Source organism: Ambystoma mexicanum, chromosome 10 (genome assembly GCF_040938575.1).
Source record: "Ambystoma mexicanum isolate Mex_15411 chromosome 10, UKY_AmexF1_1, whole genome shotgun sequence".
Classification (NCBI taxonomy): domain Eukaryota; kingdom Metazoa; phylum Chordata; class Amphibia; order Caudata; family Ambystomatidae; genus Ambystoma; species Ambystoma mexicanum.
In genome coordinates, this window is record NC_090932.1 from 860184527 (window position 1) to 860211226 (window position 26700).

Sequence of the window (26700 nt, forward strand, 5' to 3'; positions counted from 1 at the left end):
GTTGGTCAGCCTAAGGGTGGGCTTCTGGTCTACTGTCATCATCCTTGGACTAAGCACTGTGCAGGGCTCTACCAATGCTGTTCAAATAGTGAAAATTAAATATAAGTGTACTGAGATGTTACTTAAATATATATGATCCTCCCAAAGCAAGAATAAATAAACAGACTATTGCCACAGTAAACAATATTCTTGGGGCCATCAACATAGCTACCCCTGTGTGGGTTATGGATGACTAGCGCTAAAATCATCCTAGAAAACTGAGCATTACAGAGTACAAGTAACTCTGGCCCAGTGGATTTGTGTAAAGTCAACATGCAAGGTAGAGCCTGGGCGCATTTGTTTAATTCCCATCACATGTTGATGCTTAATGGTTTTTGTGCTGGTGATGCTATCCTAGCTTTTACGAGAGTCAATGGTAATAGTGCCTCGCATCTTGATTATGTTTTTGTAAATGCTAGTGCACATAAATTGGTGAAAGACATGGCTATTCTACCTAAAGAGGAAAGTGATCACCTTCCCCTGTGCGTTCTTATGCACAATAACCATACTTTTATCAATAAGAACGTGGAAGAGTTTCATTTGACAGGTGACATTTACCTGAACAATAGTGCCAATCGAATTAATTGGACTGTTGGGAGACTAAGCAGAGCAGGATTGACCGCAGATGAGATTCTCCCAATAGACATGCAGAACCATAGCGTTACACATGGTAAAGATCGAAACAATACTATCCAAGACTTTGAAAATCTAACACATCAGATTAGCCTGTTTACTCAAAAGAAGAGCATATATAAAAGTACAGAGGAACGTTGGTCGAAGGACTCAAAGCAGTGTTTGTTCTCAGATATAGCGATCGTAATAGCAAGGGAGCGAGGACAAACATAGCCACTGTCTTCTCGATGTCCTCCAATGCAAACGGAGCGACTGAAATTAGTCAGACGATAACATTTTTGAAAAGCCAATATCGCAGATGGCTAAGATCACATTGCGGCGAATGCGCACAGGAGGTTTGGCGTAAGATAGGCGATCATGCTATTGTGGGTAACTCGAATGAGATATGGGCAGTCTTACGAGGTACCAAGAGAAAGGGCCTGATGATCAATAGTGTGCTAGAAACAGAGTGGATGAAAAATAAAAGTCTACTTTGGGGGCAACAACGCCTCAAGATATCACTGTCGGTCTACCGACAGAACCATGGAGATGTAAACTATCAGTATTGGAGCTTACTAAGGTGATTGTGAAATTGAATAATTCCTGTGCTGCAGGACCAGATGGAATGTGCAATAGCCTTATTAAATTAGCACCTGGTACTTGGGCGCAGGTTTTGTCTATTCTATTTAATCACATTGGGGATTGTGGGGTGCTACCCTCAAGTTGGAATGAGAGTATGATCCTACCAGTTTTGGTCCAATCCTGCCCACTATAGGCTGTTGGCGATGCTCAATATTCCTGGTAAAATATTTGCTAAAGTACTACTTGTTAGGGAGAATTCTCTGTTTAGGCTGAATTTCCTAACCTAGTGAGTCCCCCAGCAGCTTTGCTGGATTTCTGGAGTTTGTTTTTTTCCTCCTGCCACAAGTGAGACTCTTTTTTTCCCACTCTTGGACATGATTTATGGTGTTCCTTTGAATGTTAATGTGTTTCATGGGCTATGGGGTCTTTTACTCCATAGGGTCTCATATGTTTTTTTTATGTGCGTTACACAGCACCCTCCGTGCAGTAACACCGGGGTGTCATAGTGACCCCCACCATAGACTCCATACCCTGGGACTGACTACTGTCTCCCAAGGCATGTAAAGTCACCATTGGCTTTACTAGTCCCAAATTACTAACAGAACCAGTACAAACCATCATATTGTGAACGTACTGGTAGGGGCAATTCGATTGCCCCTGGGTCTGTTGTTCAAGGGGGCACCGTCCCGTCCCCCCTCGTCGAGTTTTGGCTGGTGGCAGTGTATACTACTTTTTATATTCAACCGCGAATATATCTCTATATATAAGTCGCACTCTTGTGTGATTGGCCCAAGTGGTGAGCCGGCCGGCTCACCACTTAGCATGTTTGATTGACAGCTATGCTGAGTGAATGGGGGTGTGCTGCATAAAAGCAGGGCTTTTGGGACTGGAACTTCAGAAGTCGCCACAGGACCTGAAAATCTGACGAGGGAGAAGCTGAGCCGACCTGCTACGACGACACCACCGGTGGAGCCCTGCTGAACCGACTCACCACTTCCCAACGACAGAGGAGATCTCCCTGCTGGAGAGTCTTCTTCCCCTGACTAGTGGGCACAACCAGTTTACCTTCTTTTCTCGCATCCCAGGACATCTGGTGGTCGAATTGCCCGTGCCAAGCACCCCGGCAACCAGATAGCCACTGACCACTGGACCGCAAATAAAAGGACCGCTCCTTTTAATTGAGAACTCCGCGGCTGGTTTCTTCCCTGGCAGTGCAACGGACTCCTGCTTTCCTCCCCGACGAGATCCTCTCTTCCCCCGGACGTAGCACCGACTTGCACTCGCTGCCAGGAACAACTGCCCCCGTTGGAGCGTTCTTACCATTTTAAGGTACCGTGTCCACCAGACCTCCCTTTCTAAAGATTGCTACAAGGTAACAATAATCCCTTAACCTTCTGTACTGGGCTGGCCGCCTTGACCATCTAACTGGTCCCTTTCTGTTGGTCCAACTCTTTCTGAAACTGTTGTGAGACTTTTTGGGCACTTTTAACTGTGTGACCTTGGACACATTTCGACCGGAACCTCTTAAAGTGGGTCCGACCTTGTTAACTTAGACTTTACGGTTTTAATCTGCCTGCTTCTCCTACTGTGTTCTTCCGAAAGTGTTGGGATCTGTTTCTATCTTTGCTCTGCCTTTCTCTCCCTTTCTAACCGATTGATTAGAGTGCCATCTTCGTTAAGCGCTCACCGCTGTCTAAAAATAAGTGTTGCCTTACTTAAGACTTGTCTAATAATCGTTGAAGGGAGTGTATATCTTTTAATGACCGTGTTTTTGAACCGCTTAATATTAGTGCCAGTGTGTTTAACTCAATGTGCTTTTAAATAAATAATGATATCTCTTTTACACCAAGCTCTGGTCAGTGTTTGCTTGTTCTACTGTGTTCTTGTGACCTATTGTGAATACTCTGTATACTGCCTAACTCTTCTTGAGAGAAGTCTGACTGCTCAGCCACAGCTACCAGGTAAATCTGGGTGGTACAGACTGCTACCAATTGGGTTTACTGCCAACCACCTGTAGTCTTAAATCTTTTGCAGTGGTCCAAGAGGGAACTGCACAGGTTTCTGCCTAACACTACTCCGTAAACTTACTGACTGGATTGATGAAAACGAAATACTTCACAACCAAATTGGCTTCCAGGCTAAATCGAATACAACTCACAATCTCATTATATTGGTGTCAGTAGTTGAATATGCACACATTATCAGCAGATTGCAGTGTATGGCGCTTTTATAGATTTTAGCGCTGCATTTGACACCGTCATGCATAATCGCCTCTGGGAGAAACTTGTGAAATGGAATATCCCGCGTGGTCTGTTAAGGATGTTACTGTTGCTGCATAATGACACCTTAAGGTGCGCATTGATGGAAGGGGAAAACTGTCTCGATTGATTGGTACCCGCAGAGGAGTCAAACAAGGTTGTATTGTGGCAGCAACATTGTTTAATCTATATTTGGTAGACACAGCCACAGCCTTCAATAATGTAAACCACCATCCAGTGAAAGTTGGCTAGGGTATGCTGACAACCTGCTCCTGCTTGATCATACACCTAAAGGCCTTCAGGATTTGCTAAATGCATTATCGGTGTATGCGGAATTGAATGGATTGAGAGTAAACATAACCAAACCAAAGATAATGGTTTTCCCTGGAAAGACTACGTTAAAAAATAGCCCTTTTTGTAAATTCAATAACACAAAAGGGGAGCAGGTTCAAAACTATAAATACTTGGGGATAATTGTCAATGAGAATTTAAATTGGTCTCCACACTGGCTTGACACAAAACCCAAGTGTATGAAAATTGTACAGCCCATTAGTGCATTTATTGGAAGGAGTGGGGGATGCTCTATTAACACTGTGCTGCTGTTATACAATACTAATATCATTCTGTTAGTCAGAATCCTGTGCAGTACCCTTTGGGAACACTACACACAATTAAGACTACAAGTGTAAGTACAATTTCACCTTTGGTACAGGCCTGTGCTACACAGTAAAGTGGTAGCAATGGCTGAGCAGCCTGACTTACCTCAAGGGTAAAGTGAGCAGTAGAAAAAGTTACACAAAGGACCAACAATCATAGTGATTCAAACAAACACTTACTCAAGGTTTCTTGGTAAAAATATACATTTATGTACACATTCAGTTTGAAAACATTACACTAGCAAAAGCAGCTCAATATCACACACTAATAAAACACAAACACCCAACCGATAAGTAAATGAACACGTTTAGCTCCCCTGAAGTGGGAGCAAAATGGCACTTCAGATACTTTAAAAAGGGGTAAAAAGACAAGGTTATAAGAATAGATAGCACAAATACTTGCATAGGCAGGGCAAAGGGTTTCAGTAAACTACAACCAGCAATTCAGTTCAGAGGCCTGGGCCAAAGTCAATGGTTCAGAGTCTTTGTATAGGATAGCACAGTTCTGGTAGTAAACGGTTAAGTCTTTGCCACAAAGTTTAGAAGAACTTAAAAAGTTTGACAAATGTTTAGGGAAGGACAAGCCTTCGAAGTTGAGAAAATTTCCAAGAACTTTCGCGATGCACAAAAAGATTTCCGGGCCGCGTTGGCACAGTACCTTTGTATTGAAGCGCTGTAGCTGAGGCAGTTGTTCCTGGCAGTTCGAGCCGATCTCGCTGTTCATGAACTTCAGTCGTGGGGACAAGAAGGAGGACGTCGGGAGGTTCCTGCACTGCCCAGGGATGAGGCCAAAAGCTTTAGCAAGACGTTGATTTAAGGTGTGAGTGCATTAAAGTCCACAAGCTGGTTTCCTTCCCTCTGGCTATCCGGTTTTCAACAGCACTGATGAAAATTCGACCAGATGGGGACAGTGTCCAGGTGGCTTGCGAGTTGGTTGTTCCCACCAAACTCAACGGAAGAAGTTAACCATGAAGGGCTTCTCTGTCGATGGAGTTTCAGGCAATTCGGACCTGCACCAGGGCTTCACCGGTAGTCCAGGAGTTGCAGCAGTCCTCTTCCTTCAGCTCATCTTCGGTTCTTTCTTTCCAGTGATCGACTCTGCTTTCCAAGTCCCAGAGACCTGCTTTTAAACAGTTTTCCCCCATTCATTCCTTGCCGAACAGCCAGCCGGCCAATCACGCCAGAGTGCATTCAGATCTCCTAGGAGACTAAGCACAGGGATTTTCGTGCACCTCCCTCACATCCTGTCCACCCGAGACACTCAGGTGCCAGAGGAGGACTTCAGCACTGAAGCCCACCAAAGGCCAACAAACAAATGGACCAAACCTGGTTTGGCACGCAGAGCCAAACACAAGGAGGACATTTCCTAAAAGAAATAGCGAAAAAAGTCGACCGGAGTCTGTTTTTTTTTTATTTGTTTATTTATCAATCGACACACAGGAGAGATTATACAAGGACATTACATGTTGTATCTCAGGTCATGTAACCCAAAGTCTCCATCTCCCACCCCGTACGTTCCCCGGCAAGCATAGATCTCGGCCTTAGTCAGACTGACTTGGCGGCACTGGTGGGTCCTCCTTAGCGTGAAGGGCCCTTGCGATCAGGGGCGGTTTGTGGTCAGGGCCGGATAATTCCGGTCATAGTCTAGCACTGGCTCTCAGATATCCCGAAAACGATGAAGCAGTCCCACCCTAGCTGCCGTGACTTTCTCGGCTTTTAAAATATCCCAAAGTTTAACCCAGCAAAGGGCCATCAAAGGTCCGTCTGCGGACTTCCAGGTGCGGGCCACCGTGATCTTAGCCGCTAATAGGAACTGGGATATCAGGGCCGCTCTTCTCCCCGACCGCAGGTATGAGCCTGACAGTGGAATCCCTAAAAGGACCTGTTCGGGCGTGAGCGGAATGATCGTCTGGGTGACGTCTTTAATGGTAGCTAGACAGAGAGACCAAAACTCTTGCACCCGGGGGCAGGTCCACCACATGTAGGATCTTGGGTGGTCGCAAAGCCGCCAACAGAGAGGGTTTAGTGCTGGTTGGAAGTGATGAAGGCGTAGAGGGGGGTAATACCAGCGCAGGAGTAGTTTATGGGCACACTTCCTGTTGGTTATAGAGCGGGAAGACGTCCGCGTTCTTGTCCAAATGTCCACCCATGTATGGTCCTCAATGGCGTGTCCGAGGTCCGTTTCCCATTGGGACATGTAGGAAGGCCTGGACCGGAGGGGGTCCTCCTGTAGCAGCCATAGGGTCGATATTTTCCACAGTCCCGGTAGGTCGCTCTCCGTCAGTTCCAGTGAGGTAAGTGGTCTTGTAGCCGCCGCTCGGGTCTGTGGGTGAGAGCACCAATGTCTGAGCTGAGCGAAGGAGTACCTTTCCGTTTCTGCTAACTGAAAAGTCATCTTGCAGCTTTCAAAGGTTAGGGGGGGGAGTCCCTTTCAAAAAGTTGCCCTAAAGTGGCAAGGCCCCCTGCGACCCAGTTTCTGAAGTTTTGGGGACGGGCCCCGGGGGAGAAAGCTGGGTTGAGGAAGATTGGGGAGAGTGCACTCAAGTCTCCTGGGACGCCCCGGTGTCTGCGAGCCCACTCCCAGGCCCTAATTGTTTGTTTTGTAGCTGTGAGAGTGCCCGGCCAGCTGCGGCCTAAAGCTGTGGATAAGAACGGTAGGAAGCAAAGGGGAAGAGAAAGGCAGGATTGTTCGATCTCCACCCGTTTCGGTCGACCCGTAGCAAGTCCCCATGCCTGAAGGTGGGCCAGCTGTGCCGCCATATGGTATTTGCGGAGGTCGGGGACCCCCAGGCATCCCAATCTCGTGCTGGCCATCATTGTTCTCCGCGGGATGCACGGTTTCTTCCCCTTCCAGATAAAGTCCACCATCTTCCTTTGGAGCCGCTGCAAGGGGGGAAGCGGAATGGTGATCGGGAGGGCGGCACAGGCATAGAGGAAGCGAGGAAGTAAGTTCATTTTGCATGCCGTGATCCGGCCTAGGAGGGAGATCTCTTGGGGTTGCCAGCGGGTCAGATCCTTTTCTAGTTCCTCGAAGAGTGGCGGGAAGTTAGCTCGGTAAACTTCCTTTGGGCGTGCGGGGATATGAACCCCCAAGTAGGGGATCGATTTGATGCTCCATTGAAACAGACCTCTCTTCACCAGGGCCTCCCGTTCAGCTGGCGTCATGCCCACTCCCAGCGCCGCCGACTTTTGATAGTTAATTGCGAATCCCGAGACCATCCCAAAGTTGTGGATTTCAGTTAAGGCCTCACTCATGGATCTCTCAATGTTTGCGATGGTAAGCAAAACATCATCCGCATAGAGGGCCACTTTATGTTGCGCAGAGACGGTGCTCAGGCCACTGATTCGGGGGTTCTTCCGGACTCATTGAGCTAGTGGCTCCATGGCCAAAGCGAAAAGCAGAGGGGTTAGAGGACATCCGACAAGCGGCCGTTGACTCTCAGCCTCGTCCTGGGGGACTGGTAGTTCGCCAGGATCATCTTCTGAAAGGTCGGACCAAAGCCAAAGGCCCCAAGAGTGAGGCGCAGATAAGACCAGTCCACCTTGTCGAACGCTTTAGTTGCATCCAATGCCAATAGGGCTAGCTGTTGGGAATCCCGAGTGGCAATTTCAATGAGATCCAGGGCCCTGCGGATGTTGTCTTTCGTCGACCTGTGGTTTATAAAGCCTGTTTGATCCAGGTCTATAATATTAGGGAGGATAGGTGCCAGACGGTTGGCCAAGACTTTAGAGTATATGTTGGCGTCCAAATTCTGCAACGCAACGGGTCTATATGAGCTAATATCGTGAGGGTCTTTCCCGGGCTTGGGGATAAGGACTGTAATAGATTCTTGCATCGTTGGGGTGACCGTGCCAGTGCCCAGGAATGAGTTGAAGAGGCGGGCCAGTGGGACCGCTAGTTGGGGCCGGAAGATTTTGTAGAAGCGAGTGGAAAATCCATACGGGCCCGGGGCTCTAGGTTTTAAGCTCTTAATGGCTGCCTCCACCTCCTCTATTGTAATCGGGGCTTCCAGGTCTTGCCTGGCCGTCGGGGTCAGGTGTGGTAGGGTCGCCTCTTGGATGTATGAGTGCTGCTTAATTGGATCTCTCAGGGCCGCCGACATTATTTCGAGGTGGTGGGCTGTTGCCAAGCGTATTTTCTCATGGTCAGCGTAGTGGATCACCCCGTGCGGATCACGGAGGCCTAAGATAGTATTTTTGCTCTTCGCCTTTGCCAGTTTGCTAACCAGGAGCTTGTTGGCCTTATTGTGAGCGTAGTACCATTGCTTAGACTTCGTTAGCAGATTCGCCGTAGCCTCAGCGTAGTGGGCTTCCAACCGTTTCCTGGCCATTTGCAGGATCCTGTAGGATTTAGGGGCCCAGCCCTTCCTTTTATGTGTAGCCTCAGCCTCTCGGACTGCTGCTTCCAAAGCGTTGCGCGACTCCCTCTTCCTTTTGTGGTATGCGGCTCCCTGGGCAATCAGCTCGCCTCTGAGGACCGCCTTCATGGCGTCCCAGGTGTTAGCCGGGGAAGTGTCCTCGTCCCGGTTTTCAACTAAAAAGTTCCTAATGGAGTTGGCGATTGAGTCCCTCACTGCCATGTCTCCCAGCATAGGGTCATAGAGGCACCACCGGCGGCGCGGAGGGGGGTCTGGGTCATGAGACCGCAGAGTCAGAGTAACTGGGGCATGGTCCGAAAGGATCCGGGGGCCAATTATCACATCATCAGTGAAGGACAGGATCTGTGGGGAGGTCAGGATTAGGTCAATTCTGGAGAAGGTACGATGCACATATGAATAGAAGGTAAAGTCCCGTTAGTCTGGGGACAGAACCCTCCAAGAGTCCACAATGTTTAGTGTGCGAAACAGGTGGGCAAGCCAGCGGCCAATTTCAAATCTCTAGAAGACGGGGGGTGAGATCTGTCCTTGAGAGGGTCCGGAGTCCCGTTAAAGTCTCCTCCCATGACGACATGCCCCTCGATGAATGGGAGAGAGACCTCCAGGTCCTGGTAGAATCTCTCCTGATACTCGTTCGGGGCGCACACCGAGATAAGGGTGTAGAGCTGGCCATGGATGGAGCATTTGACTGCAATAAAGCGACCCTCCTGGCACTGTAGTGAGTCAAGGATCTGAGGCTTCAGGTCTTTTGCGAATAAAATAGCGGTGCCCCCCTTCTTAGAGCCGTTAGAGGTGAGGAATTGTAGTGGGAAGAGTTTGCTTTGCAGGCGTGAAAAGTCCGCCCGGATCAGGTGCGTCTCTTGCAAAAAAGCGATCGACAACCCGTTGTCTTGTAGCCTCTGTAGGATCGATTTCCTCTTCGGGGGGGAGTTCAGGCCCCTAACGTTCAAGGAGGTGAACTTGAGTTTCAGGTGAGGGGGTTGGTCCGGGCGATCCTCTTGCTGGGGGGAAGAGGGTAGTGGGGGGTTAGGTCAGCCATGGACGTGAGAGCATGATTGAGTTGGAGTCTCCTGTGGTCGAGGGTTTTTTAAACTGGTCTAACTGGTCTCCAACGGGAGAAAACACATTCAAAAGCGACCTCCAATGGGAGGACCAAAGTGCGGCCAGGAGGGTCGATTTAGAACTATCGACATGGCCCCTAGGCAACAGAGCTGTCATTCGACAGCACAAAAATGTTTGAAAGTCGCTCCAAGGGTAAAGTGGTGTCATCTACGTTGGAGGGGGTTATGGACCGCGTCGGATCCGTGGCAAGATGTGAGGCTTAAGGTCGTTCCAGAGTCATGGTTCCAGTGCAGGCGTTAAGGCGTGTCATTTAGGTTTGCGATTTCTCTGCACTTTGGTCCATGGGGTCCGTTTCGGCTTTGGGGAGATTGCGTCTGAGGCCGGGCTTGATCGGCTGGGAGCGGAGAGGTCTAAGGTCTCTGGGGAGTCTGGGCGGAGGATTGACGTTGCATCGTCAAGGTGGCTGATGGTGCGCTGAGTGCCCTTGTACGAAAACTGTAGAGCCGTAGGAAAGAGCCATCGATAACAGATCTGCTGATCCCGAAGAAAGAGTGACAGAGGCCGGAGCATTCTGCGCTTTTGAAGAATCAGCGGGGAGAGGTCCTGGAAGATCTGTATCGGAATTCCCTGAAATGAGAGCTCGTCCTTAGAGCGGCCAATCGCTGCTATGGCCTCTTTGGTGGTGTAGAAGTGGACCCTAGTGATCACGTCCGGGGGGGTCCGTATCGACCCCTCGGCGAGGGCGCAGTCTGTGGGTCCGATCCAGCAGCAGTTGAGACTCGTCCAGGTCTGGCAGGAGGGACTGGAAGAAGGTGCTAACGTATTCCGGGAGCTCCCAGTCAGAGATTGAGGCGGGCACCCCGCGAAGACGTAAGTTGTTGCGGCGGGAGCGGTTCTCCAAGTCCTCCTGTTTATGTTCGAGGATTTCGGTTCTTGCCACCAGCGATTGGCCGGTGCGTTGAATTTCCGTCAGTGAAGCGGAGTGGTCCGTGGTCAGGTCCTCGACCTCGGCAACCCTCAGTTCGATGCCGGCGACTCTTTGTTCGGTCTGTTCCAGTTTGGCGGTGAGTTCCGACATGCAGGCTCTGAATTCCGATTTGATATCGCTCATGAAAGCCTGAAGATCCTCCTTAGTTGCGAGCGTTCCGCCGCCATCAGACGTTTTCTGGGGGGTGAGCTTGAGGGGGTCCGCCTTCCCACCCTTCCCCGAGGCCTGCAGCATAGCAGAGATGTCGGCTGATTTAGGAGGCTTCAGTGCTTTGGCCATCGCTCCGCGGAGAGGGGACGTCCCCCGAGGGTGACTCCCGAGTTCACGTTTTGCAAGGGGCTGAGGGGGGCGGCCAAATAGATGTGTGGGGTGGGCAAAGCCCGGGGATCCCAGGCGGTGGAGCGGACAGGTTAAGACTCCAGCTTCTCGTGAAATAGAACAGTTCCTCAAAGTTGGGCAGACCAGCGAGCTGGGCGTCCGCCTTGATAGATGGCGGTCGGCACCTCCGGCCGGTGGTGAGCAGACGTGGGCAGGGGCGCCCCAGGAAGTCGCAGGGGGGGGGGGATGCACTCCATGTGGGGTCACAGTAGGTGGAGCTCGAGGGCTCTCCCGGCGGGGATATTAGGCGCCCGGAGGGGGTGTTGTGGTAGGCCTCAAGGTAACCCCCGGGGGGGCAGAGAGCAGGTAGCAGAGGGGCCAGAAGACACAAAGTCGTCCCAGGGCGGTGTGTGTGGCTCAAATCGGGGCCACGCTGTAGCTGGAGATGGAGGGCCTCCGGAGTGAAGGCTGGCCGGGGGGGGTTGCTGGGGCAGGGCTGAGGGGCAGCCCACCTCACCTGTGCGTGCCGACCCCCGAGCCAGGAATCGAAGAGGGTGCTGAGGTGGAGCTGAGGGGTCGCCAATCTCAGCCGGGCGACGTGTGTGGCTCTCAATCGAGCCGGGATCACGGGGGGCCTCCGGTGGTAGCCGGGAGAGGCAGCAGGCAGAAAGTGGGCAGGGGCGCACCAGTAAGACGAGGCTGGAGGGTCTGCGGAGAGAGCAATCCCAGCGAGGCGGCGGTGCCGGAAACCGCATAGTCGGGTGATCACAGGGGCCCCGGCAGCAGGCCTCGCACCGTCGAGGACCAGGCACGGGGGGGGGAGACGCTCCGGTGCAGGGTGTCGGGCGGGATGAGCCTCATACGTGTCTCATGGGCAGATGATGGCAGCCAGCCGCCAGCCTGGAGTGGGTCGCAAGGATGCGGCAGCCATTTTAGGTCGTGTTACGGGAGCAGGCCTTCACGCACCCTGTCGCGTTTTCGCCGTTAGCGAAGGCGTTATGCCCCCAAAACGCTGCTATTCACAGCCCAGGACCACAGCAGGTGAAAGCTCGCCATCACGACCAACAAACTTAGCTGGAAACGGGTAAAATTAACGCTGAACCGCGGAGGCCATCAGAGGAGCTGCCTCATCGCTGGCGCTCCAGGCCACGCCCCCCCCGGAGTCTGTTTTTACAGATGGGTCTGGGGCGCCATATTGAAAAACATGGCTGACCCGATTTTTAGCTACCGTTGTTCGCAGTCTGGAAAAATTATGGTAGTTTGATCTAAACCACTGCCACCAGCCATTTAAAGTAGGAAAGGGTAACATTTGACTGTTACATGAGTGTTTTGACTCAGGCGAAGCTAGGCAACCCCTACGGCACTCTATAGGAAGGTAGTGGGTGCTGGGTCAGTAAATGTAATAAGACTAGTAAAGTCAATTTAACTTTAAATACTCTGGGAGACAGTAGTCGGCCCCAGAGAAGGTATTTAAACCTTGGGAAGTGTGAAAGACAACCCTGTGACACTGCACTGAAGGTGCTGTGTGACACACAGAAAAGATGATGCCTGTGGAGTTGTGTTAAAACTCCATAACCAAAGAACACAAAAGTAAAACACATTGAAAAAAAAGTTCAAAACCCCAAAATATAGCAAAACAGCTGGAGGGCTCTAAGGTAGGGAGATTTCTCACACAAGTGCTAAATTCCCTCTAACACATTCCCACCTTGATGTATCCTGTAGAAGTTTGGGGGCATCATTACTACGAAGAATTGTGCAAACGTGAGACTAAACTACTTCACATTTTACTCTTCAACTGAAAGTGTTTTTGGCATGCAGTCATCCGACTTTAGTTTGACCTACAAAGTATATGGGCAGCAATGAACGAAAAAACAGTAAGTGGTATGAAAGAGTGAGATTGCTTTGTAATGATACCATAATTGTTAATTGTTACTTACATTGATGCCTTTGTCAAATTGGACAGACAAGCTAGAAAAGGAACCCTGGGGTGCATAATTTGGGTACATCAAAGGTGGCTTTAGGGCTTTGTATATGGCACCTATGACAACCATCTTGTGACATGTAAACGCTGGCTCAAAAGAAAAGGCATGGATTACAGCCTAGAAATTGACCTCATTCAGTTGGCCACCAAACGCAATAGTGGTCCTGATGTCCAATACAGGATGCAGCATGCAATTCAGCCTGTTTATATGTTATGTTATGTTACTTTACATTTATATAGTGCCTTATGTACCATTGGTATGGTCTCAAGGTAGCTGGTAGGTTGAACGCCCTGGGGAGCCGAAGTTCAAGTCAGTAGAGAGAATAGAGAGAGTCAAAAGGTGCGTGAGAGCACCGTATGTGTGTGCAGCTGGTGTGGCATTCAAGTGATAGCTGCTTCATAGCGGTAGGTGTGGTGGTTGAGAGATCAAGCGTATGTGTTTGTTCTGGCCAGTTGTTATCCAGACCGATTCTGGCTGCGTTAGGCCCGAGGAGAACGCCTAGGCTGGAGGGTGTGTAACCAGCAGGGTTTAGTTAGGGTGATGGGCAGTATGGGGCAAGTGATGGTATGAGAACAGTTATACCGAATGGTGTCATAGTATCGCTGTGTTCTATTTGAGTGATGGTGTAAAGAAGAGAGTAAGTGTGGGGTGTGATATGGTGGTTTACCTTAGGTGGTTGAGACTGCACCCATTCCAATAGATCCAGGTACACCATCCATGTACACAGACTGTTCCATCCACATATTTCACCCATTCATCCACATGTTTCACCCGCTCCATCCACATACTTCACCCGTTCCATCCACATACTTCACCCGTTCCATCCACATACTTCACCCGTTCCATCCACATACTTCACCCGTTCCATCCACATACTTCACCCGTTCCATCCACATGCTTAATGGTTTATCCGGATAGTGGAATTGCCCGACAATATCTGCTCCTAAAGTTTAATATTAGCGAGGTCCTAGAGATTAGAGGTGCACGCCTGGGGATCACGCGGATTACACAATTTTGTCGACTGGTTGGCAACACCATTATCAAAACCCTTGAGCATTTTTTAGTGCACTGTGAAACTCTTGCCAATGTTAGGCTTTATTATGTCAAGTCATATCGAAATGATAGTAACCCGATTGACCAGGCTGACATGTAGAGTACATTTATGGCTGGGAATGATATTAACTTTATGTTCAATATTGTTAAATTTTATTGGAATTGTAGGAATATTTTAAATGAACTTTTTAGCGGTATATATTGAACCTTTTTTTACTTTGATTTTTAAGTAGTATTATATATGATGAATTTTCTTTTTAAGATTGAAGAACTAGATTGTATTTTCCAATTACAAACCTCTATAATATACACTGTATTGTGTGTTTTTGTGTTTGTATATACAAAGTCAAATTTTGGCTATGTGTAGATTAAATTAAACAAAATTAAAAAAATGTATGCGAATTTCAGAAATTATTAATAAACGTGATCTTATGGTGATTGAGGAGATCTGATTAAACTTGCGCATCCAGCAGTAAACATGGGAACTTCGCACCAGCAAAGCTTTAGCCAAACGGATGAGTGTAGTCAACTGATTTGAGTACTTGGCATGGATTTACTAATCTGTGGTTGGAGACCTAGTGTAAACGTGCATTTGCAATCCTATCCACAAAATGTCATTGCTCGGAGACCAACAATAAAGATGATTACGCAACTGAAGAGGCACGTTCTAAATGAAGGCCATTCAGCAAAGTATTTTGAAAAGATGGCAATCATAATTAAAGGAGCCTTCAAATGGTCATTAGAAAGATCTGGATACATCTCTTACGAGGTGGCGGGTCAAGGTACTCTGGTTTGACAGTGGGCATAGGGTGGCAAAAATGCATCCCCCTTATGCTGTCTTCCACAGTTCTTTGTAGTTATCCTCAGACTTGCAGTGACACTTATTCAGGGAAAAACGGATGTGATGGTCCTGCTAGCACTGCCAGAAGGTTTACAAATGATGACACTGTCAAATATAAAATGATGATTGACACTTTTAAAATTTGCCAGAGCTCAGGATAAGTTGGTACATAAAATATCTTGTAAAAAGCAGCATTGTTAAAATGGGCACACATTTTGATCATTATAATTGCTAGTTTAGGGAGGATACCATCGGCATTACAGAAGTGCCCTCATAGCAATTTATAACAAGCATTGCCAACGCCAGTGATTTGGATGATTGCACAGTTTTACTCTTTTAACAGTAGCTGCTGACATACTCGGTCCTGTGGCTGTTCTGTTTGTAAGGACAGTGTTGGGCGATACCTTGGTCTGTGTGAGTGAAGTGTTTTAGTGACGTCTGTTGGGTGGTGGGAGAATGGCATATGTTCAGTGGCTGTATGTGGAGGTTGACAGGCAGTCCATAGATGATTGTGGTTTGTTGAATGGGGTTTGGGTGTATGGGTGACTAGCAAAAAGTGCCCGTACTTCGCAACGTTTCCGTAGACAGACATAACACTCAGTTCTGGAAGCAGCTCAAGATCTTCCTTTTCTCCTCTGCTTTCTCTCTCTCTCCCCTGTTGACCTACCTGTCTGCTGCGCTGACTGGTTGCTTGGCTACCCTCTGATCATGGAGAAGCCTGGTACCCAGTGAGATTCAGTCTCTTTGCACTGCCTCTGGGGCTACCGGGCACTTCTGGGTTGTAACTGTAACCCTACAATCCCCTGCCCCTTGCACTTATCCAGTCGTGCTGCCCTGGCTGCACTTACTCAGAGCAATACTGCCCTGACAGCACTTCCCCGTCCCTCTCCCTGGCACTTCCCCCTTCTCCCTTCCCCCTGAACTTTGCGTTGTCACACTTGCACGATCTGAATGTCACAAGGCCTAGTAAGATAGTTTGTCTTACCTTCCATCTGTCTTCCCTCCCTTGTCTTGACGCATCTAGAAACACTTGTGTACAGGCATGTTATAAATGACATGACATATCATGAAAAAAAAATGTTCATGACGCAAATACTTAAGTATTTGTCACACCTATCACTATGCTTTCCAGCTGCGGAAGTATGGGGTGCCAGCGCTGCATTTTCAATTTAGCTTGTACACATTCTAACGAAATACACACATCACTTCTCTGTGTTCCTAAGATTTCCCCTCAAATTCCAGAGATTAAATATGGTTATAAGTGCTATGTTTCAATGTTTCTTTATGGCACTGCTCTTGTGACCTCTGCCTGAACCAGGGGGTCACAAAAACAGAGCCTGGTGTACCAAGGAGCGAGCTACGGGTAGCAGATGCTACATCTGGTGACCCTCAAAAACCGTTCATGGAGATAACAGTAAATACTGCATGCAGAAATGTTGTTAGGAATACCGCAAATCTCAAATGTAGACGTTAGTTTATGTGATAATATTTATATCATTATTGTGTGTCATGGACATTCAACTTTTCATGGACATTCCAACTTCTGATTTATTCTTTGCAACTGTTAACAGCTGTTTGTAGCACTGCATCGAAAACAATAAATGAGCAACGTTTGTAGATACATTCATGTTTTAGTGTGCTATTGCACTGTATCAGGTAAGAACGAGATATAAACTATTAACATTGATTTTTTTTTTAAATCAACCTCCCCCCCACCTCCGTTTTCAACACGCACACTTTTTCCTTAATTAGTTTAACCCAGTGGTAAACATGTATGGGTTGCCTCTGCAGTTGGCACATACCTACAATGCAGTCTTAATCTTGCTTTAACTTTCTCTCACCTGGCAATCTATTCTCCGAGATAAGCTCATGTCCGTTTCCGGTACAAACACATTGTGGAGATAATGTGGGTGGTGTAGGAGTCCTTAATATACTGGCATGGTCATCGGCGGAAGCCTCTGGCATATCTTCGTCACAAGCTTCATCTACCTGGTAAACCTAGACAGGACAAATACTGATACAATAAGCAGTCCAATAAATAACTTATATTTTGTATAACAAAGTATTTGTTCCTAGTAGGCATCAATGTGAAAGACTGAATTCGTTTCTGCTAATAGATCTCTGTAGATGGTTTTACAAAATAAGAGAAAATACTGTGGCTTTGTGTAGCCCAAGGCTTTTGCAGAAAGACAAAGTGTCACAGACGTGTTATGTATTGTTGTAAGACCTCCCGGGAACATGGAATTTAGGGTGGAGCACCAGACTCTGAAATCAGAACCTCTTCAACCCTCACAACCTTGCAGCCTGATGCTTCAGGATCCCTGAATGGCATTACTGGACCCTGGTGTGACAGTATTTTGAATAGCGACTCCTTGCACCTGAATCTTTCTCTGCATAGCTTCAACAGGCAGTTCCTTAACACTGCAGGGTAAGTCCTCAGCCACTACGAGCAAGCTCGTCTCCTCTCTGTGGGAGGTAGTGCATCTGAGTTTGTCCTACAACCTGGACTCGCTACTCCGTCTAACATGGAGGCCCTATCTTCTCTGACCAGCTCTTCTTATACTCGCTCCACCCAGAGGAAGGCTCTGCTCTCGATGGCCTGGCCCACCACCTCGAAACTTAACAAGTAACAAAAACTAGTGATTGAAATAGAACTTGCTGCTGGATGCAGTAAAAGTGAAAAAAGGTAAATGTGCAGGGTCACATTACATAATTAAGAATTGAGCCATAATAGAATTGTTTGAGCTCAAACTATCATCGCTCTACGTTGGCCCGTACTCCAAGATCTACTACATTAAATGTAATTTCTCTCCAATTGACTCTGTAAATTCTGCCTGAGAGCAACCTGTGGCCTTGAGAAGAGCCAGGACCTGTTCACCGAAAGTAAATGACTATGAACTTGACACACAAAAGCTATGCTACGCTCTCCTCCTTACAATTCCCCCTACTTTTTCACTCCCTAAAAATTTCCTATTAAGCCTAATCCAGGCAAACTTGACTACATATAGCCTACACATAGGTAACTCTACATTCCAACAATACACACAACAATGGGCCTCATTAGGACCCAGGCGGTAAGGGGTTTACGGCGGCGTAAACAGCGCCGACCCTTACCGCCTGATTCCGAGGTCCCTTAGCGCCATGGACGTTTTAACACCTGCTTTTAGCAGGTGTTAAAATCCATGGCGCTAAGGGACCTTGTTGTTAATTACGTCACCGTAATTTACGGTGGCGTAATTAACGCCTTCCCCACTCCCATTATGCACTATGGGGCAAAAATGGGGAAGGGTAAATGGGTTAATGGGGACTTACCGCCCCACTCACCTCGGAATGTGGCGGTAAGTCCGCCAACCACCATGGCGTAAAGGTAGTTTACGCCATGGTGGTAAAGGTACGACCCAGGCGGTAACTTACCGCCTGGGTCGTAATGAGGCCCAATATGTTCTCTGAGCCTACGAAACCCTCTTTGAAGTTTGCCCAGATTACCTCAAGGTCTGTTGTCCAGCATGTTTGTGACAAGACTTGCACTAACATTTCATTACAGAAACCTGGTTTATTGATATTTCAGAATTCATCTTTCAACTTCTTCTCCCTGGGAATTGCTCAATTTCCTGTACCAACGACTCTGAAGTCAATGTGGAAACAGTTGCTATAATTTTCAGATCCAACTTCAAAATTTCTTTTTAACTTGACAACAGCTTCAAACTACAGTACCTATCCAACTCAAACTCTTTTGGCTTCAATCTAAACATCATTATTGTTCAATACTTTTAGCAGCACAGATGCCAATTTACAAATCTCTCCCATGTTATGATGATCTATCCCCTTAGTACATAATGCTGAAAACATGTTTTTTTCCTTCACTATTACGTGCAGTTTCTATGACAGATTGAATTGTGGTCAGAACCTTTTGGAGAAATGCAGGATGGTGTGCAGATGGGTGATTTAGCAGTGAAGAGCTGGTAAACCCACCCAGGCTTCCTCACATGCTTGGTTAACCTTGTGGAAGTAAAGGGAGTGAGGAATCATTAATTCTCTGATAGAGCAACTGATGATTTTCCAAAGCTCGAACATTGACTCCCAGCTGACTGCTGACTATCACATGATGTAAAAAGAGGGGGGACGGTGGCTAGCCGAGAAAAGTCGGTGAGCTCCGGTTCCCGTGCCCTTTTCGAGGCCCTCCTTCCCTCCAAAGGTGCCTAACGCATATTCCAAATTAAGTTATGGTATTCGGAACGCAGAGAGCACACCATTCTGCAGGTGAAATGCATTAAATCAACTTCGGAGTGAAGTAACAGGAGGAAAGAAAGTCAGCGCTGAGGCATTCAAAATGGCAGTTGGAACGCTGCATCAACCCTGAGACGTTCACACACTACGCGGCGGAGCTGCTGAAGGTATGGACATCTGCAGCGACTCCCATTACACGGGTAAACCCAGCGAGGCTGCGGGCAATGAGGCGCTGAAAATAGCTGGAAGAGACGTGCATATGCCACGACGCCGCTGCGGGCAAAAGCAAAGACAACTACATCCCGCTTGCAGGTGGGGAGAAACAGCGTGAGATAACTTTGCAGCGCAGGCACAACAGGACCTCCCCGAGTATAACAGATCACCCGAGAGGGCAGTGGAATGAAGAAGACAACCGAGGACCTGGAACGCACAGACACATAGATGCAAGCAGGAGAAGGGAACGAATGCGCACAGCGCATCATATTACGGAGCATGTAAGCGCCCGTGGAATAGTCCGGACAGGAGGTAAGAACGGTCTAACGGAGCAGGCGATACTGTAGCATATACAAACAAGGCACTAGGGGGCAGATGGCGCGGCAACAAGAGGAAACCAGGAAAATGAGTGCCCCATGGCAGCTGTAAGAAGTATAAATTTGAGAAGCATGCCAATAGCAAAAGAAGCAATCCATTTACTACCCTACATTTAGAGTCACCCCCAAGAATCAAGGCGAGCACAGAGCATACACATGAATGAGCAAGCTCAGAGGTCAACACACACCTGGGGGGCAGGAATCAGAAACCCCCTGATAAACCATAAAGCCGATAACAGGGGCAAAGCCTGAACTAAGCAAAGAAAACCCTCCCCCCAATACCAGCAGGGGGGCTGAAGCGTGAAATAAGCACTGAAACCCGGGAGCATCCGGGGAACTACAAATATGAAAGAAGGAAGGCAATAAAGAAGCTGAACTTGAGTAAGGATAAGAGTGAAAATAAGAATCCCTTGGGCAGGATGGCAAAGAATGAGGGAAAAACAAAGGGCCCTCTCTGTGGATATAAAAGCCATGATGCAAGGCCAGGAATTAACAAAGAAGCAAATACAAACCCCGGCACAAATCCACTCACCGGCGAACTCAGACTGGACTGCAGAAACCGAAGACCCGCCCACAAGGAGATCGGACTTGCAGGACATGCTGGCTGAGATTAAATTAGAAATCAAGGATTGCACCATAAGCCTCACCAAGTCCATTACAGAACTGACAAAGCAGGTATCTACAATTGAGCATAGAGTTGAAAAAACAGAAACGGCACTATGTGAACAAGGCTACGAACAAGGAGAGCTAGTTAAATGCATGGAAGCAGTGGAACAACAAATGGACTGGGTAGTGGCCAGACAAGAGGATAGTGAAAATAGATTGCAGAGAAATAACATACTTAGAGGCATATCAATAGCGATCTTGGAATCCGAGCTACAGGAGTACGTCCAAGCTCTATTCCAGCAGGTGGTGGGTGACACAGATGGTGAATCGATCATCCTGGACAGGACACACAGGATAAGGATATATAGTCCCTATCAACAAAAGAACAACCTGACCCCTGATGTAATCACAAGAGTGCACTTCTTCCAAGTGAAAGAACGGATAATGAAATCAGTAAAGGGGATGGAATCATTTAAATACAAAGATGCACGCATCACATTCCACCAGGACATGGCACAGGCTGCACTGTTGAGACAGAAGAGACTGAGTGGTGACCAGCTGGCTACGAGAGAAAGGGGTCAGATATAGATGGACCTTCCACTGCAGAATACGATTTGTATATCAAGATAAGACGTATCACATCACAAAAGAGGAGGAACTGACGGATCTGATGAGTACCGACGAGGCTGCTGGCTCAGCGGACTCACTGCCTGAGAGAGACCCCCTGAGAGAGACCCGGAACACCGGACAGGTCATACAAACAAGAAAGAAGGGTGGTGACAGGGGCACCCTTATCCAAGAGGAAGGGGTGTGACGCACAAAGAGGACACCTGAAAGAATGCCTAAAACGTGATGGCGATTACACACACATAAGGCAAGTTTTATGCAGTGGATGGGAGGTACAGAACTAAGTCGGAATTCTCCGATGACCATGCTAAAGGAAATGCAGAAAGAGTTGGGGCGGGGGTGGGGGGGCTTGGAGGGGTGCAGAGACGGATAAGGGCCTCAGTGGTCTATGTATACGGACAAAACATCTGTTAGTTTTAAAGTGCACAGGAAGCATATGTTGGGAATGTCGGGGGGAATCAATTAAGTTAATCCAAAATATAGACGGGGTAAGGACATGACTCAATACATACCACAGGGTAAAGGGAATAACGTAAGGCGGACACGAATTAGAGATGGAACACATGATTGAATATGGCTGATATAAACATTGTAACCTTAAATACCCAGGGCCTTAATTTGCCAATGAAACGCTGCTTTATACTAAAACGGCTGAGGGACTTACAGGCATCAGTAGCATTCTTACAAGAGACCCACTTATTAGCCACAGATGAGAAAAGAATGGCATATCGAGCATACCCGAAGCAATACTATGCAGCAAGTGGGACCAAAACCAGGGGGTGGCAATCCTACTGGGAGCTTCACTGCTATTTAAGAAACAATTCTGTTGCAAAGATCCAGAGGGGAGGTACCTAATCCTTAAAGGCACACTGGCAACACAAATATTCACCTTGATGGCGCTGTATGGACCGAATGACAAACAGGACATCTTTCTGAATACTGTACTGCAGAAATTAGGCAACTGGTGTGAGGGCCAGGTAATAATAGGAGGAGATTTCAATTGTGTTATGGATCCCACTCTGGATAAAACACTCCCTCCCACGCCCTCTAGCAATGACCACAAGAACCGACAAGCTCTGGGGAAGTTCTTCTGCGATCTTGACTTAATTGAAACCTGGAGATTCTTTCACAACAATGATGGGGAATACACACGCTATTCAGCTGTACATAAGGGCTACTCACGTATAGACATGGCATCAGCGACTCTAATACCCCAAGTTACAGCCATTAACATTGGAATAAAATACCTATCGGATCATGCACCGGTGATTGTACAAATTAACACAACTAGATATCAAAGCGGATAAAAAGCAATGGAGGCTCAATGAGTTCATCTAAAAGACATTGCACTGAGAGCCCATATGGAAAAACTATTACTGATTACTTTTCCGAGAATAATACCGGAGAAGTAGATCTCGTGGTTCGCGAGAATAGCCATGGTCAAAATGACAATTATACCATGACTACTATGAGCCACTAGTTCCTGTTAGGCAGAATCATATGCAGTACCCTTTGGGAACACTACACACAATTAAGACTACAAGTGTAAGTACAATTTCACCTTTTGTACAAGCCTGTACTACACAGCAAAGTGGTAGCGATGGCTGAGCAGCCAGACTTATCTCAAGAGTGAAGTGAGCAGTACAAGAGGTTACACAAAGGACAACAATCACTATGGTTCAAACAAACACTGATTCAAGGTTTCTGAGTAAAAGAATATACATTTATTTACACCATCATTTATAAAACAGTTCACTATCATAAAGCAGCAGAAAAGCACAGTCTTAATATACTACAATAAGACCCAATTAATTCTGGACAAGTTAAGCTCAAATGAAGTGTGAGCAAAATGGCACTCCAGCAATTTAAAAGGGAGAAAGGACAAGGTTATCCAAACTCAATAACACCAACAAGTTATAGGCAGGGCAATCTAGAAAAGGCTACTACAACTAGGATTCAAGTCGATAGGTCTGGGCCAATGTTAATGGTGCAGAGTCTTTGGAGAGGATCACACAGTTGAAAGTAGTTTGTGGTTAAGTCTTTGCCAAGAGTTCAAAACAAAGTTGGTCGGAGGAAAAGTTACTTAAAGGAGAAGAGAAGCACAGCCTTCGGAGAGACAAAACAATTCCCGCGCTTTCACCGCGGTCAGACGGAAAGAACAACCGAATTTGCACAGTATCTTTAAAGAAAAAGAATGCTGTAGTTTAGGCGGTTGTTCCTGGCAGTTCCTGCAGGCTCACGGTTCCTGAAGCTTCAGTTGTGGTGACAAGAAGGAGGATGGCTGGAGGGTCCCGCACTGCCCAGGGAAGAAGCCAGCAGCGCAGCAAAACTATGAATAAAAGGTGCACTCCTTAAAACCCAAACTGGTTCTCTTCCCGCAGGCTATCCGATCTACTGCAGTGATGCACAGTAAATTCGATCAGGAGGACCGATGTCTGGTGTTTGGGGAGCTGGTTGTTCCCACCAAGCTCAAGGGAAGAAGATTCCTTGCAGATCTCCTCCGTCGACAAAAATTTTAGGGGATTCGGACCTGCAGCAGGGCTTCACCGGGTGTCCAGTAGTTGCAGCAGTTGTCTTCCTTCAGCTTCTCTTTGGTTCTCTCATTCCAGTGGCGACTCTGCCTTCCAGTCCCAGAGACTGGCTTTTTATGCACCAAACCCCCCCATTCACACAGCCTGGCTGTCAATCACACAGCAGGGTGGCTTGTCCTGGCAGGGCAGCCACCTAGCCAATCAAACAGGAGTGTGACTTGGGTCTCCAAGGAGACCCTGTGCAGGGGGCCTCAAACCCGTCCCTCATATTCTCCCCACCCAGACACTCAGGCGCCTAAGGAGGGCTTCTGTGCAGAAGCCTGCCAAAGGATTGCGAACAAAGGAACCAAACCTGGTTTGGCGCGCAGAGTAAAACACTAGAAAATACTTTTACAAAAAGATATGGCAAAAGAACTCGACCGGAACCAAGTTAAATTAAACGTGGATTACCGGGTTTGAGTTTGAGGCTACCACCATAGCCTCTAACGGTACCAAAGGCTATTTTCATAGTCTGCGGTAAAATAAAAATGGTAGATGCAACCGCCACGAGCCAAATCTTAGAGAAAGGGGAACATAATAATGTTCCATGAGAATCAGACAAAGGGGGATAACTATTAACCCCTCCAGTACTCTATTGGAAGATAGGGTGTACTGGGTCTGTAGATTTTAAAAGACTAGTAAAGTCAATGGTAACTTTGCATGTTCTGGGAGACAGTAGTCAGTCCCAGAAAATGGAATTTAAAGTGTGAAGTCGGAAGAGACAACCCTGTGTCACTGCACTAAAGGTGCTGGGTGGCACACAGTAAAAGGATGATGCATATGGGGTGGGTGAGACTCCATAGTCCATGAGCATACAAGTAGAACATATTGAAAATGAAAAGTTCAAAGCCCAAAAATATAGCAAAAGAGCTTGAAGGCTTTAAAGTAGAGGGAATTAAGCACCTGTGTGAGAAATCTCCCTAACAGTTCCCTTCCAGTAAATATACTGACCAAGATGATAATAACCCTACAAGACTAGATCATTACCTTTATTTGGCATAAAAAGAAACCCTAATGTCAAAGATCAATTCTCCTCTGACCATTGTGGACTGGAGGATTGGGAGCCCTGGATGTGAAAAGGTACATTTTAGTAGCCCATCTGCCACCCATGCTACAATGGTCAAGCCAAGATGGACATATAGGTTGGAGCAACATAGAGCAGGAAACCACCACTATCCCTTAAATTGCACTACAATCCATACACAGATGGAACAGGGCGGCAGGGGGGGCCATTACTGAAGGCAACAATAGAGGTGCTGCAAAAATGGGGCTTAGCACTGCAATGGGGGAAAATCACCCCAGGATTTGGACCACACAGGCTGATGTGTCATATTGCAGATTTCTCCCCTAGGATAAAGGTGGCCTACTGGGAAAAATGGGAGGGACAAGGCACTCTGAAACTAGAAGACTTCTACCAGGATGGCAACCCACTCTTATTTGAGGAATGCAAGTACAAATTTCACATAGGGCAGGGAGAGAGGTACACATATATTCAGATCAGACACTGGATCTCTCAGAGGGAAGTGAAAAAAGCGGGAACAAGTACACCGATAGGACTGGAACTAAATATGAGTGAAGGGGTAAGTACAAAGGGGATCTCGAGAATATACAGGCTGCTAGATAGAACGCAATACACAGGCGATCTACCATACATGACCATATGAGGTACAGACTTAGGGGTTGATATCAAAGAGGAGGAGTGGGGGCAGATCTGGAGGAGGGCTCGAAAATCGTCTAAATGCACAGCCCTACAAGAATCAGCCTACAAAATCTGCCACAGATGGCATTTAACACCTCAGAGGCTGAACAGCGATAAACAAAGATCACTCACACCTGTGTACTCAGGAGACCCTCAGCCGATCCATAGAGCCGAGGTTTGCTCCAAAGTACTTTTAAGACAAGATAGCTGCACCTTGAGATGGATGGGGGTGCAGATTTATTACTCCAACACCAATCAATTAGGACAACTCAATGGTTTGGCAAAGGGAGTCCATTTAATGACAAGTACAAAAAACAGGGAGTCATGTCAATCAGCAGTGATGCGATAGTCCGTCTCGCTTCAACTCCAACAAACTTCATACAAATCATAACTTTTATACTCAAGGCGCGTTAAAATTGACGTGTAACACTGAAAAGTTAACATGCTATTTTATTGGTTAGGTAATTTTAATATAGGTACTATATCTGTATATGGTAACGGAGTGAGTGGATTGGGTAAAACATCCCATTGGTTCTACTAACTATAGGACCCTAGATTATTTTGTCCATTGTGATTGGGTTGGCACCAACCCCATACATACATTTCCACTTTACTTGGCAGCACGCAGAACGGTCAGCCAGGTGCAGGGTGCCCCCTCAGCTACCCGGCCTTCCTCCAATTAAGGTTACAATCAATCATCGCTTCAGCAACTATGTGTCAATTATTTTACTGTGGTTGGCCTCGAAACTGTATCTTCTGTCTGGAAAAGTTCTGATATCTCTGTCTGTGCGGATGCCAAGCGTAGGTGTGAACCTGTGCTCCTTCTCATTCGGCTGGTCATGTGCTACCCACACCGTGAATTTGTCTATTTATTCACAATTTGTGCATATAATTCTTATTCGGCTTGCCACCTGCCTACGCCTCCTTATCTCGACCTTTCAAAGACAGGATATTCTGTTCTTAAGTTTCAATTATATGTAGCTACTGTTCGTTCCTTCTATTGGTATGACCTTGGCTCTCCTGGCAGGAGTTGCATCTGCTGAGTTTCGATTCAGCCGTCTCTTCTCATTTTGCTTAGAATATGAATCTTGTCTTGTTTGGCCTCTAGTAACCTGGGTTGATTCTGCTTTTCGTGCAAAGTGGAATCGCACTTATAATAATGTGCTTTGTTTTGAGGTAGATTATGTACAATGCCACGCTATTCTTCTACTTAGTATAACAAACTGCACTGTTTTCTTAGCTTTCTTGCGGTTCCAACCATATGTATAGGCGTTCGCTGGTTGAAGATCTTCATCCTGCTTAAAGCTTAAGCTTCTTTGTGTTTCAACATCGTTCTTTTCCTTTGGGTTCACAATATCTTTATTCATGTTGTTTCGTCTCTGTGTGTCATTTTCTGGTTGTCATTTCTTCTATCTGTGAGTCTGTCAGGGCTCTCGTGATGTCACCATTTGTCTTACATTAAGGCCTTTTTGGTTTCTTCCGGGACGGTACTTAGGCAATCTTCATTTTTTTCTCATTTGTTGGTAGGGTTTTCTCAATGGATACCTTACTGTCCATGGTTGTCTGGGATTGGTACTTCAATAGGTGTTGCTCTTCGGAAGGGCACTGGGCAGA

At 47.2% G+C, this 26700-nt stretch overlaps 1 protein-coding gene across 7 annotated transcripts in view; it reads right to left on the reverse strand.

The window, feature by feature from the left end:
* The window catches only part of PHC3 (polyhomeotic homolog 3), a 1926480-nt gene that overhangs the window by 917278 nt on the left and 982502 nt on the right, over positions 1 to 26700 (reverse strand). For all 7 annotated transcript variants that reach the window (XM_069618558.1, XM_069618559.1, XM_069618556.1 and 4 more), the window contains one exon: positions 16609 to 16765. In XM_069618558.1, the coding sequence (XP_069474659.1) occupies positions 16609 to 16765 (157 nt within the window). The remainder of the gene's footprint in view (positions 1 to 16608; positions 16766 to 26700) is intronic.